The sequence below is a fragment of the Simochromis diagramma genome, unplaced genomic scaffold (genome assembly GCF_900408965.1).
Source record: "Simochromis diagramma unplaced genomic scaffold, fSimDia1.1 OVJJ01000669.1, whole genome shotgun sequence".
NCBI lineage: Eukaryota > Metazoa > Chordata > Actinopteri > Cichliformes > Cichlidae > Simochromis > Simochromis diagramma.
Window position 1 is genome coordinate 3,498,906 of NW_024387458.1, and position 15,185 is coordinate 3,514,090.

The 15,185-nt window shown below is 41.4% G+C and overlaps 1 protein-coding gene across 3 annotated transcripts in view; it reads left to right on the forward strand.

The window, feature by feature from the left end:
• Window positions 1-15,185, forward strand: part of LOC120723012 (corticotropin-releasing factor receptor 1-like) — a 91,944-nt gene that overhangs the window by 12,278 nt on the left and 64,481 nt on the right. For all 3 annotated transcript variants that reach the window (XM_040014243.1, XM_040014245.1, XM_040014244.1), the window contains exons 3-4: window positions 38-97; window positions 461-586. In XM_040014243.1, the coding sequence (XP_039870177.1) occupies window positions 38-97; window positions 461-586 (186 nt within the window). The remainder of the gene's footprint in view (window positions 1-37; window positions 98-460; window positions 587-15,185) is intronic.

The window sequence follows — 15,185 nt, forward strand, 5'->3', positions numbered from 1 at the left end:
GAGGTTATTGATGAAGCTGTTTCTCTCTGGGTTGCAGTGCAGTCCCTGGCCGCCACCTGGAACCAAACCCTGAGTAACGCCACAAGCCAGTGGAGCGGTGAGTTGAGACGCGTGTGAAACCGATTCCCCGCACACTTACTGCAGAGCTGAGTTGTTGTTAGATACCCCGCAAGGGGAAAACAAGTTTGATCGGAACTCAGATTATAAAGGACTAACATCAAAGAGGAAAACAATGCTGGAAATAGACGTGGCGTAGTGCCACAGGAGACGACGTTCAGCTCGGCAAAGCACAGGAGTAATCATTAAATCCTGTGTACACAAACAGCTCATTCTGATACCATATTTGTTGCCAGGATCTTTGGAGCATTATTTGGATTTCATGACATCTATATGCGGTTATGAAACATGACGGGAATGCGTGCACGTCCGTGTCTGACGCTTTTCTGTCCCCGCGCTTCAGGCTCGGGAATCTACTGTGAAACCTCCATCGATGGGATCGGCACCTGCTGGCCCAGGAGCAGCGCGGGGCAGCTGGTGGCGCGACCCTGTCCTGAGATGTTTTACGGCGTCCGGTACAACACCACCAGTAAGTCAATAAGCTGTCACCTCCTGCCCGCCTGCCTGCAGAAAAAAGCAAACCCAGACACAACTGATTCAAAACATGATTTAATACGATCCCTGCACCCTGCTTCGCCCTACCCCCACACACAACGTCCCCTTGGGCAAACCCTGTTTGCGTAATTGTTTATACAGAAATTAGCATGAGCATACAAATTAGCAAAAGACGCAGAAAAGAGGAAAAAAAAGTGTACACAAGTGCAGATAACACACCATGAAGTGTCAAAGCTCAAAACAAAACATGACGAGGCGAGGCGAGGCGAGCACCCGCTGTGAAAAATGATGCTTTTGTATGAGGACTTAAATGATTCCAAAAAAAGAAACGCAGAGAGAAAATCTAAAGATAAATCACCGCTGTCTGAGACGCTTAAGCCTATTAACTCTCCGGGACTCTCGACAATTGATTGTGTTGTTTCTTTTCTTTTCATCTTGGAAAATTAATAAAACGCTAAAAAATGAAACTACAATTTACTTTGTGGCCCATTTGCATATAAACTATTGTTATAATTTAAAATGCTTTTTGACAGTAGCAAGAGAGACAGGCGGGATTAAATAAAAAAGGAGGGGTTCAAACAATGGAAACATCGAGGAACAGGAGAAAAATTAGTCTTCATATATTTCCACAAAAAAAACGAAGCCTGGCTCCTAGAAGTGACTTTATTTATGTGTCTAAATCAGATAGACGAGGTGGCTCATGTTTCTGCCAAACTATTCTTCAGCTCATCCTTAAAAAAGTTTCTTCTAAGGTCAAACTCTAAGTGCTGATAAAACACTGTTTGCCCTTAACTTATGAGTTAGGAGGTTGTTTATGTTGTGGCCCTTTGGGAGCTGTCAGTCAAACTCGTGCCACTCAGAGGAATGAAGCCCTCGCAGCATTCCTAATGTATCTTCAAAGATTTTTTTCAGCAATTTAAGGGTACAGAGCCCTTATTTAAACAGTGAAGCCTCAAAAATGTGAAGCTAGGCTTCAGCAACAATCAGAGACTAAGATCGTGAAACCGTTTAGTTATTTTCCCTGCAGGATCGTTTTTTTCCCAGATAGTGTGAGAATACTTGCTATATATCTTCTTAAAACTCAATGTTGCATGTTTAAAATTGCTAATTTTCTGCTACAAAAAACCACAAACCACAAGTATATTCAGCTTTCTGTCATAAATGACAAAGAAAAATGTGTACGTGCGCTGCATTTGTACTTGTTTTGAAGTTGTGACTTGTTTTCTCAGAGACCCTTTCGCCACTAACTTCAGCCATAATCACTTGTTTTTAACACTTTATTGGATATTTTATCACCGCAGTGAAGGCATTTCTAGTGCAAACAAGGTCACAGTGTTTTCAGCTTGACCAAAGACCCTTTAGCATTCACACATATTGAAAGCTTGCAAAGCATTTTGCAGTGAAAATAGTCTGCAGCACGTAGTGATTTGACATGTGTGTTCCCTTGTGTTGTGTGCCCAGGACCATTAGTCTTAAATCCTGAAGGGTTTTACAGTTTGAATCATGAGGCTTTGTGCTTTTTGTGCTTTTTTTTGCTATTCAAAGTATGACAGCAGGACCTGCACCGTTGGATACCCACCCAAATAATAACACAGGTGCCACTGAAGTTTCCCAATTTCTTGAATCAATGAGGAAATTTTGCTTCTGCGTGATGTGAAAAATCCTAAAATTGACGTAAATGCTCATGCTTCGGTCTCTTAAACAACAGCAGTGCTACCAATAACACTTCTGCGCTATAGACCAGGCGTGGCAGGGCATCGGTAAGAATCCATGTCTGCTTACTGGAGCCATCTAATGTCACCTGGAGGCAGACTCAAAAATATGTGGAACAGCTAGTAATGCGGGCCACTCCTGTTCTTGTTTGTGTGGCTGTTGGCACAGACTGTATGTAAAAGACAATAGGAAACCTCTGGAGCTTAAAAATGAAGCCAAAAAGAACCACAGTTCCATTAATGACCACTTGAGGAAGGCTCCAAGAGTGAGTAAGCGTGTCAAAATGTCCAACTTTACAGCAGAAACAAGCATCTTTATTGCGTGATGGTCTGAGAAAGTTGCTTTTTTATAAACGTATCCACCTGCATACTAGAGTTGATTGGTAGGTTTCCTGATGCCTCGGACTCTGCACGGTCTCATCTACTACTTCAAGTCATTAAACTGGCACTCTCCACAGTCTGAGTGCTGTTTGGAGCTAATACAGTGGCTCACTGGGTGGTACAGACCGTGCAAAAAGTTCTAGAAGGTGGCGACTTCTCTGGTTGGAAAAACGAAACATGGTTGTGTAGACGTCTACGGACAACGTCCCCAGGCACCATCGCACTGTGAACTCTGTCAGTAACTAGTGTCAAGTTTTATTAAATTTAACATGAATTTAACTTTTGAAAGATTAAATTCAGAGCAGATTTTTCTGTGCTTGAATAGCTGCCTTTTCTCGATGTCTAGTCTTTGTTGAATAGCTCCAAGATGTAAGTTTAAATGTAACCTGGATAAACAAGATGAATCAAAGCATTCTTTATCTAGAGAAGAGAAAGAAAGGCAAGAAATAATATACCACTAGCTCTTAAGTGCATTTGTCATCCTGATGTACTAACTGAGCGTGACATTGACCTGAGCATAGTTTCAAACAATAATAAGCATTTTTATAGCACCATTCAAAGGAAAAGTTGCAAAGTGCTTCATGGGACAAACAGTGATATAAAGTTTTAAAACAGGTAAAGGTGAAACAACATTAGGTCAGTAATGAGGTCGTGAGCTTAGTTTCAGACGGTGTTTTCTACTCTCGGCTCTGTATGACGTCGAAGAGAGTGGATATCCCTAATATGGTCATCTCAGGCATACGGCTCCACCTACTGTTCAAACCTTTCTGTTTATGGGCTTCAGCCAATCAGAAGAAACTTGTCTTAAAGGGGGTGGGGCTAGAACAGCTTGTTTCATACAGAGGAGTAGCACCAAGGCCCCATTTAAGAAAGAAAAAAGATTTTGTGAAACGTAACTCATGCAAGGCTACTTGAGTCCATGAATAAAATATGGAGTTTGAATTGAATTCAGCATAATGAAAATTTATACCTTCAGAAGCATTATATTTTTATGATAAAATAAAGTACACAATTTAAGGGAAGTTATAAAGAATTAAACAAGTTTTATAATTAAACGGATCTATATTTATTTAATGTTGCGCTTAAAGACTGTATAAGAGCAAGTCTCATAAATATTAACTATGATTTACTGGGTGCAACAATAGGCATCCCTGCAATTATCCTCAAGTGGATCAGCAGCCTGTGATGTGTGCCGGGACACTGCGGCACTGTGAAGGTAATGCAGACCTTCAGAGACATACAGTAAACACAAATAGCTAAATTTATGAGATGAAAGCCTGCGTGTTTCTGTGTGTTTCTGTGTGTTTCTTTGGTAATTTAAAGTCTAAACCTCCCACAGGATCCAGACGATCCATTTGAGAGAGAAAGAGAGCCGCGCTGCATTTCAGGCAAGGCCCGCTGGTAATTTGACACTGCGAGGTTCATTTCACCTTCAGGATTAACATAATCTCCATTGAAGTGTAGCCTAAAAGCCTAAAAAAGACCGGCCATCAGCTGACTATGCCAGCGAAGGTCAACAGTGGAGGAAGCGTTCGTGGATGAAGCTGAAAGCTGTTCGGGATGCAGGATGATGACACAATGCTGATTTTAAGTTTCATTAAATTCTCTGCGATGATATGAGCAGAACAGACGACAGATAAAGCCGGCGTGCTATAATTTGAGGTGTATTTTTAGCATGAATGCATTATTAATCAGTATTGATTGCTGATTTTCACAGCGGAGGTCAGCAGAGATACTCGAGCTGTTTGCTGTCCTTTCGTTATGCACAATGGGTTGTTGATTTGAAAGATAAATGCTCCCTGCGACCTTAAAGACTCCTGTCAGGTGTCAGTTAAGGACGTTCTAACTCTTAATTTTCATTCAGGCTCGTACAGTCACCACTTTGAGCTGACGCTGGCAGGTCGCTGGGATGCTGTAACGCTGAGGCCAGGGCTAAAAACTTTCCTTCACTGTAACTTTATTCAGAAAACACAAATTTAAAATGTGATGGAGCTCAGTTATCAAAGAGCATACACGTTACTTATTTTATTCTTGAGTAGCTTTGCATGAATAGTTATTTTTTACTCCTCATTTTATCTACTATAAGCTTTTTTTAATACCTCAGATTTAATACAGATTTAATCTGATTGGCTGGCCCTTAAGCGTTTGAACAGCAGGTGCCTGGTGCTCTGTAGTTTTATGTCATACAGAGCCAAAAGTAGAAAAAACTGGCTGAAACTGAGCATATGGGGCAGCCCGAGCTTTCAGCTCACAGGGTTAATTCTGCATCCAGTCTTGCAAAAGTATAAATATGATGGAAAATAAGGACAAGCATAATAGGTGGTTGTGTTATGAGGAGCAATGTATTATCCAAAACACAATGTTTTCCTGAACTGATAAAAGTAGTTTTTAGTACCCAAAAGCAAATAGTAAATTAAACACAGCATCGACTCTCTCTAGCAGTGGTCTTATCTGCAGAGGGACAGTAACTGTTGCCCCAGGACGAGAACACTGGACAAGCCTTTGTTTTTGCACTTGATGGACTCATCGTGAAAACCGTGGAAATCCATTTATAATACCAGCGTCGCTAACAAGCACAAACACATTTACATGCTGTTGAAGAGAACTGCTTTGAATATGATAAAAATCTCTGTAATTGCAGAGAAGATGAAGATGGTTTGAAACCACCAGTCAGAAATATGCATGTTAGGTTAGTTTGTGATTCTAAATTGGCTGTAGGTGTAAAGGTGCCGAATAGTTTCTTTATGTATTTGACGTGTACCTGTCCAGGGTGTACTCCACCTCTCACAGTCATCTGGCTCTAGCTCCACGGTTACCGTGATTTGGATAAGCGGCGAGCACACAGAACAGCAAATGGTCAATAACTGCCTGATAAACGCTTGTCACTGAGAAAACCAATTTTACCCAGCAACAGGAAGCAACCTTCTACATCCACTCGCCTACAAAACAAGACATACAAAGAGGTATATGAGGTTGCACTGAAAGGCTCCTAGCAGGTGCTCTGGCAGCTAGCACACTGCAACTTGTCTGCAAACACTTGCAGACTTCTCACAAGTCTGCAAGTGAAACTGTGAAACCAGAAACATTTGCAATCACTGTGAAAATCACACGTTTTGAAACGCAGTGGTTTCAGCAGCGAGGCACAGCTTATACATCAACTTTAGCCATTTCTGATTTGCATTGCTATTTTTTTTTTTATTTCACTGGAGCTCATTGGCTAGTTAGCCAGCATTTTTATCTCCCATGGAAACCACAGGAAACCGCAGCAATACAATGACAGCAAGCAACTTCTCACAACTACTCACCAACCATTCAAGTACACAAGTCTCCTTATAGGTGTCCAGGCAGTGAGACAGTCTGTCTGAAATGGATGGATAACTTATCATTTGTCATCTATTGTCAGGATTTCCAGCTTCTAGACACAGCCAACTCTCATAGCAAAACTTGAAATAATAAAAGAAATTATCTTTTTGTTTGGACACAAATGTAGTCCAGGATCTTCAGGATGGACCTGATGTATCCTAACTCTAACCAAATCATTTATTTCATGGCAAGTATAATATCATTAATTTAATTATTAATGTATAAAATAATACAAATGAAGTATAAAAATCTTTTACGCGTGAGATGCAAATCCACATCTGTATGATTTCCTCCCTCGCCAACGTCCCCCCAACCAGATGTGGACTTTTTTTCACCATTTAAAAGTGGAAAATAGAAATTGCACACACAGACACGAATCAGGACACATGAGACGAGACAAGTGAAAAATTGTGTTAAACGACAAAAACGTAAGGGTGGGAAATTTGCATTCACAAGCCAGATCCATGTCCCAAATAATGAATGAGTGGACTGGAGGTTGTGGCTGCTGTACGTTTTACTGAGAGGAGTGAATTTTGCCATGATATAAAATGCTCTCTGTTTCTGGCCACGAGTGTTGCTCCTCTCCTAGATATAAAGGTCAGATCTTTTCATTTGCCTGTAAGCAAACACTGACTGAGCCGTGATGGCACCAGTTAGCTTCATCTTCCTGGAGGTCTTAGTAGATTTCGGGAAGATGTGCGTTTTGATGTGGCCGAGCGCTCATTTAATGATCACTGTTGCCCCAAATCTTTTCACTTTTTCCAGCCATCATGAAATCATTCCAGCTGAAGATAGACAAGCGAGATCAGGATTATCCCAGAGCGATCCTTGGAGAATTACAAATCCCGTGCTCATGCATATATCACGGGTTTAGTGTCTAATGATAATTTCAGCACATTCCAGGGAGTAAATTAAGCGCCTTCTTTTAACCACGAGCACATGTAAGATGTTATGAATGGGACTTGGATTTCTTACAGGAGCTTTTACAGCCGAGAGAACGAGGTGTTTTGTGGAGGCGTCGGGAAAGCGTTGCCTGATATTTACGAGCACTCGGCGTGGCCGTGAATCAAAATAGTATCCGAAGAATGTGGAGATGCAGGCTAAACAGCCTGTTACAAATTTGTTCCACTAGATTTCGTAGTTAGATTTACTGCCACCCCGATCTCTATCAGTTCTTCTGTTTCTGTGTGCTGCTGTTTAACACGCTGTCCCGAGCTTCAGCCTCTCGTTGTATCAGAGGACACGACTGGGGATTATGCCTGACAGGAAAATGTAACTGTGACAAAGTTTAAGAGATATCAGATCTAAAAAGATCAGCTTGCACCATCTGTGGTCGATAAAGTCCAGTGCAGCTACGGAGCCTCTGCTTAAGCTGCAGCGTGTACAGCTGTTTATTCAGGCTTGAGACTGAATCCACGCTCTGCCTGGGTTACAGCGAAAGAGACACAAGTTTGTAGTTTTTTCATTGTTAGTCTTGTTTTCTGTGCTTTACAAAAAGAAAAGGAGAAAGAAAGAAAAGTAGCAAAGGGTACAAATGTGCTTAGTTTGAGCAGAATGGAGCCAAACTGTCTTCTTTATTTTTCAAACTAAGCATGTGACTCGCAGCAAACCTAAACTCAATCTATGCACACGTAATATAAGGATCTCTGTGGTTTATTAAATTCACATTTACTGATATATAAATAACTCTTAAGCTCAGTTGCAGTGAGTTTTTTATACCCCGTTGTTTTGTATATTGTCAGTGAGAGCAGATATCATTAATATTATCATATCAGGCGCATAGGCGCAATCGTAGAAGCCCCACCCACCTGCGTGTCAGCCAATCAGAATAACATTTGTTTAGAGATAGAAAGAGTTTATTTCACACTGAAGAAGAGTTAGACGGCTCCACCATGGTCCAGTGTGATATAAATAAGGATTACTTTGAACTGTGAATCATGCAAAGCTGCTCTAGCAGAGTCCAAGTATGAAAGCACAGACTGGCACCTTAAGAAGGTTTCCACCAGCTGAAACTTGACGCTTTGTGGTTTCAGATGATCTGTAATCAGGGTTAATGCTACTTAAAAGATGGCAGCAGATTTTTAAAAAATGTTTTTAAATGTTTGGCAGATGTTGTTAAAATTTACAGGGTATTTTAGTACATAAATTAAAATAATTAACTACCCAGTTGGTCAAAATGTGACTGAAATCATGCACAAGCCCACTTTGCACTCTTTGTTTTTGATCATTTTTCTAAAAGATTGTTATTTTATTTTTATTTTGTTCAAAGTGTCACTTCGTGTGATTCTAAAGAATGACAATAATAATAATAAAAAGAATTCAAAGCATGTAAGAAAATAAGTCATATTTTCCAACCACCAAAAGAAGAAACGAGGTCTGAGTGCGATCACAGTGAAGTATATCTTGGCATGGGAAGGAGCAGTAAGTGGTATTGGGGCAGTAATAAGTGGCTTTAGGTGAGGACGAGGGCCACGGTGAGTCCTGAGTGGGCACTTAAAAGCCTGAGTGGATGTTCTGCTGTCCTCAGATCCAGAGGGAGATTATTCCAGAGTTCAGGTCCACGAGTGCAAAAGTCAGCTTCCCTGTTAGTCTGAGTTACGGGTACAAAAAAAGATCTTGGCTACATTTCAACCGCAGATCAACACCAGTGCCAGAGACTAATCCAGGAAAAGATTTACAGACAAGAAAAAAGGGTCTTAAACTGGAAGTTACAGCAGTGATGTGGATTCTTTTCTCTGCTCCAGTTACAGATAACACAGCGGGTCATGAACCGGACTCAAAAACCACAATATTAAGGCTGCTATGCAGCAAACTTGTCCTCATCCTGACCCATTTGGATGAGACGATCAGAACAAAAGTGTATTCAGAGCAGATTACCCAGAGCAGGCAGCCGAATGTGTGTGTGTGTGTGTGTGGCTGATCAACGGCGACAAAAACACTACGCAGAAGTAAATGCGACATGTATTGTGACGCAGGGTTGAACATGTCCCTGCTCTGAATAGCAGCACTTCTATGAATCCAGGGCTGAGGTACCTGACTGGCTTTCCAAAATTAGATGGTGACAAATCGCAGAGTTAAGTTGCTGAGCCAGACAGAAGGAGCGGATATGTATGGTTCCTTTCACTGCATCATTTTTATTCATCAAACTGATTATATTAGGCCAGATGAATAAATCGCTGGCAGAAGTCTTAACCCTTTCATTCTCAGTGGCCACTGTAGAGAGTACCTATTCTCTTATATACTGTTATAATTGTGGAAGTTTGTATTAAACAGAAATAATGTCAGAGTATGTAAAAATAGTGAGCCAAACATTCAGGTTTCAAACTGCTTTTCTGCTCGTGGCTCTGTGTGATGTCAGTGAGAGTGGATAGATCATGCAAAGCTACTCTGTGAGAGAACAGAAAACATGCAGCTAGGAATTAGCATAATGTGTGCACTTTAAATACTAATTTTAGATTTTTCACACACACGCACACAAAGAAAGGCTGCAAGAGCTCATGCCAGCAGTCATGATGTATGCTTTTTTGTCCAGCTGGTCATTTTTCTGAGTCCCTACAATGCAAACGCTCGGTTGCAGTCATCCATGGAGCCACAATTAACAAAATAAAGGGAATTCAGCCAAAAACCGTACCAAAGGAGTTGTACCACCTTGTGTGCAGACACACAACAAAACAGAAATTATTGTGATGAGTTCCTGTTGGCTTTTAAAGGAACGAACATTTTAACTGCAAACGTGAGACCAAGACTGGATACACGAGATTCAGCATAGCCCACAGACACAGCCTTTGTTAATTTATCACTTAATTAATCCATATATATAGATATTTGTGTTTGTTTTTGTCAGTAGCTTAAAAAGACTAAATCTACATTTTTATACAAATTTGAGTTGTATAAAAGTGACCTGCTAAAGTTTAAACCCAGCATCAGAATGAGGAAGAAAGGAGATTTAAGTAACTTGATGTGGCTGTGGGTTTGAATGTTTCAGAAAGTGCTGATCTGCAGCACAAAGCAGGGTTTACAGAGAAAACATCCACTGAGCAGCAGTTCTCTGGGTGAAAATGTCAGAGGTCAGAGAAGAATGGCCAGTCGGCTTCGAGCTGATAGGAAGGCAAGAGTAAGTCACATACCCACTTGTTACAGCCACGGTATGCAGAAGAGCATCATGTTAAACCCTACAGCAGCAGAAGACCACACCGGTTACCACTTATGTCAGCTAAAAACAGGAAACTGAGGGTACATTTCACACAGGCTGACAAAAAAATAGATAAGAGATGACTGGAAAATGTAGGCTGGCATCATAAACAACATCAAAGCACAGATCCTTAATGATTCAGGCTGCTGGCTGGTGTAATGATGTGTGGGGACAAGTCTCTGAGCATCATTTAAACGCCGCAGCCTACCTGAGTATTGTTGTTGACCATGTCCATGCCCTTTATGACCACAGTATACCCATCTAATGATGGCTGCTTCCAGCAGGATGTCACAAAGCAGAGATATTCTCAAAGCGACTTCGTTGTACTGAAATGGGCTCCGCAGTCTCAGATCTCAATCCAGCAGAGCGCCTTTGGGATGTGGTGGAACGGAGCTTTGCCTGACGGATGTGCAGCCAACAAATCCGCAGCAACTGTGTGATGCTGTCATGTCAATATGGACCGAAATCTCTGAAGAATATTTCCAACGCGTGTGCCACAAAGAACCGAGGTGGTTCAGTTACTAGTGTGCTTGTACCTGAAGCAGTGGCTGGTGATGTATTTGTCATCTGGGGCATGGCTGGATATTTAGAAATCTACCACAGCCAACTGTTTTGGATGAATACTGAAATAATGAGAACGGCGGCTGTTTTGTAACAGGTTTTTTTCTCATCATCTTTGTGCAGGTTGCACTGTGATCAGGAAAGATTTTTATAGGTCCATCTTATATAAAACTCTTTTTTTTCACCCTTTTTCCTCTGACTGTATTTACCATGTGCTGCTGATCAGATGGCATCATGGTCCATTTCCTACAGCCTACATGACATCCAGATGATGTCGCGTAACCTGTAAATCATATACATGTTATGTTCTGTCCCAGGTTGACGTGTTTGGCCTGATTGCAGAGGTGACTGATGCACTGCATCTGCACCATATCGAGACCCGTTTGCCTTAAGGCGCTCGTGTCACTTTATTACACGTCACGCTGTTCAAGATGGCTCTAATAAAATCTTGGTCTCCATCTTTGTCAGACACAAAATTAATTCAAGCCTGTGAGATTGTGAAAAGTGGAGCAATGCTCCAAACATGACGAGTTTTTATCATGTTTTGAAATCTGATGCTTGACATTGCCTCCATCATATACAGTTGAGGTCAGAAGTTTACGTATGCTCACTTTGGGCGTGAACGTCATGCTAATCTCTTTGAGCTGTTGTTTTTGACTGTGTCTGCAGTAATGACTGTACCGCAGCTAAAGGTTTTTAACAATCTTTTATTAGTCACAGACTCAGGAGACTCGGCTGTGCTTTTGCATTTGGATCTGACAGCTGCCTTTGATACTGCTGACCACAACATCTTGATCTCGCGACTTGAGCATTGGCGGATCAAGGCCATTAGAATGGTTCAGGTCCTGTCTGACAGGACTTTCTCTGTGAGCTTTGGAGATTTTATCTCTTCTTTAGCTCCCCTTACTTGTGGTGTTCCCCAGGGATCTATACTGGGACCAATTTGATTTTCTATTTATATGCTGATAGAAAATATAACATTTCTATCCATCTATACACCGATGACACTCAGATCTCTCTTCAACTGAAGAGACACTGTTGTGCTCCCTTACTTCAGTGTCTCGGTGAAGTTAAAGCCTTCATGGCCTCCAACGTCTTGAGCCTTTTATTAAGTCGCACACCAAAGATTTGGGGGTTATATTTAACAGCAATTACAAACTGAGGCTTTTATCTAAGGTGAAATCATTTTTATCTTTTAAAAACTTTGAACGGGCGATCCATGCTTTTATTACATATCAGCCGGACTACTGTAACTCCTTATATGTTGGAGTTAGTCGGACCTGCGTTGCAAGACTGCAGTTGATCCGTAAGCTGCAGCTCGTCTTCTGACACAAACTAAAAGACGTGAACATGATGCATGCATGCTTGCCTGTCTTCACTGGCTCCCTGTTTACTTCAGAGTTGATTTTAAAAATTTATTTATGACTTTCAATGCCCTGAATGGACACGCACCTGGTTATTTGTCTAACCTCTTGCAGCCTTATGCGCCCTCTAGATCTCTTAGATCAAATGATCTTTTGCCTTTAGCCAAACCAGGGCCTAGGCTGGTTCACAGAGGCGAGCGTTTGGGGTCGTAGCGCCTAAACTGTGGAATAATCTACCCCTACACATCAGACAGGGTCCTACTGTCGATCGTTTTAAATCTCATCTTAAAACACATTTGTATTCACTGGCTTTTAATACAGTATGAGAGTTATTCGGTGTTTGGTACTAATATTATAAGTTATATGCTACTAGTTATTTTGTATTTCTGTACAGCACTTTGGTCAATGTTGCTGCTGTAATTAAATGTGCTATATAAATAAATAAATAATAAATGGCATCTTTAATGACTTTAACAAAATAGAATTGCACAGGTCTGAATTTATTTAACACTTTCTCTCATCCACAGAAGCCAAAATATATGCATATACTCACTTAAACCTTTTAATGAGAGCTGAAAAGTTCTACAATGTGTTTTAACTTGATGAGGCCAAGGCCTTTTAACCTTTCGTTAGTCATGATGATTGGCTACAGCTAGTAGTTCTCTTTATAAGATAAAAAGGATTTGTTTGACAGCGCACACTCCTCTGGCCAACTTAGTCAGGAACTTAGTGAAGATCTAAGAAGGGGAATAGATTTGTAAAAGTTACGAAGGTCTCTCTGAGCCATTTCTGGACAACCTTGGATTCCAAGATCATCAGATCAAATAACTGTAAACGGTCACCTTCAACTGTTTAGGATTTGTGGGAATAACCCAAGAACCACCAAGGCTCAAGCCTGCAATGAACTGGAAACTGTCAGAGAATGGGTGTATAGCACAAGCACAATGCAGGTCATAATATTTGTAAGATAATCCATTAAATAATGCTTCCCAAAGGTGTAACACCACAGACGGGCTCGGGTATACCAGCGTAGCTGCCCGTGTCGTCACCTGTCATACACCTGTTTGATTCTGCTGTAAAACTGAACTTTTAACATGAGAGCCTGTAGGTGTGACTCAATTTTGGAGACAGCCTCAAGTGGCCATTAAAGGAACTGCAGATTAATACAGTCTATGGTTTTACAACACATCGTCATCCCAACACCTAACATATCGACACTATGTGACAAATCGTCAGTATGTTACGCGTTGGAAATGATAACTCTGGGTTTTAGGAATGAACTTCAGTAAATCCAATCCTTCTTTTGCCTTCAACCCCAATTGTTTACCTGCATGCAACAAATTCCTGCTTAAACATCACTGTGCAATAACCCACGAGCTACGAATTAAAACCAGAAAACTCTTGTCTATTTCTACAGATGCTGCATGTTCAAATGCAGATACGTGTTATTGGAGCTTATAACAGCTCCAACCAAGATTATTATAACTAAAACCAGGACTACACTTCAATATAACAGCTTACCTAATAACATTTTCTACTTGTACTACACTAACATGTGGCATTAATGTGCACACAAAACAACAGATGTGAGATTGGTGTTATGAAAAATTGTGTTTGTGTAATATGCATGTCCGCTTTCATGTAGCCTGAGAGCTTCATAAACAGGTACAAACCGCAGACAGATGTCAGCAGCTGGTTTATGCAGTCTCATTATGAAGCCTCGAGCTGAGTGTGAAACACACACATGCACCGTGTAATTCCCATTTCTGACTGAATCACTGAATTCTTACCCAAATTTCCAAATAGACTTTTTTCCCTGAGTATAATCCAAAGTGAGTTACTGAGCCGAGGCCAAATCGAAGGTCTGCTTTTCTCAGTCACTTTTACAGCCCTGGAAGTCTTTTGCAACCACAGAATGCAGCTTTTCAACACGTCCTTATCTTTCAAACTATCTGTGGGACAAAAACCGAACAATAAATCATGTTTCACACTGATGATTGCTTTATGCATTTTCTATGAAAAAAAAAGATAATTTAGTGTCTATCTCACTGCTGTCTGGACTACTATAACATTTCAACACACTTAACCCCATCTCGTTTAGTGTGACCTGTTGAAATAATCTAGCCTCATTTCTACGTGGAAGAAGAAGATGAAAAGATGGAAAATTAAATGTAATGAGTGGGAGCGGATGGGGGGGTCACGTCTGAAGATCAAAAAGAGCTGAATGCACTTTGGTTAACCTTCCTGCTGAGACTCGGCAGCTATGTGGAGTGATCAGCACGTTCTAATCATTACAAGCCCTTCACTATCTCTGATGTTCTCTCGGATGATTACAGCATGTTGTCAAACATATGCACGGAGGGGATGGCAGACGTCCGGCGGGGGTGTTGTCCAGCCCGCTCAGCCGCTGAGTTTGACAGGTGCCGTGGGCGCTGCGTGCCCTCCTCTCGGCTTAGAATAACTATCTTTGTTGTAGCCCGTCTTGCCCCACCCGGAAACCCCTTCAACATTTGTAGCCGAGCTTGACTTTCCCCTAATGGTCCCCAGAGGGAGGCCGGTGGATTTTAATATGTATGTGAGGAGCAGCTTGTGTGGCTTTATGTGGATGCTCATTTGGTTGTCTTGCTATAAGATGTCGGGTTTTGTCAGTTAAGAAAAATGAAGAGGAAAAGGAAGGCGGAGGGAGAGGAGGAGGCGGAGATGTTATTTAGAGCAGCGCTGGCAGTTGGTGGCAGTCGGGTGGCAAAGCCCTCTGCCCCGACTCATCCTCCTGCTCACTCACAAGAAAAGCATCTTTTTGTTGAATGGGCTCGAGCTGGGCGGGGCGTTCATTAAATTTGAATTTATGAATGCATACGTGTGTGTGTGGAGGGGGTGACATCAAAGATAGAAAAGACAAAAGGGACGTGATGTGCATACATGTTTTCTTTACTCTCAAGTGGTCTTACACGCACTAAGACATGGAAAGTAAATTATTCTTCTCTCTGCAGAGCTTGTTTC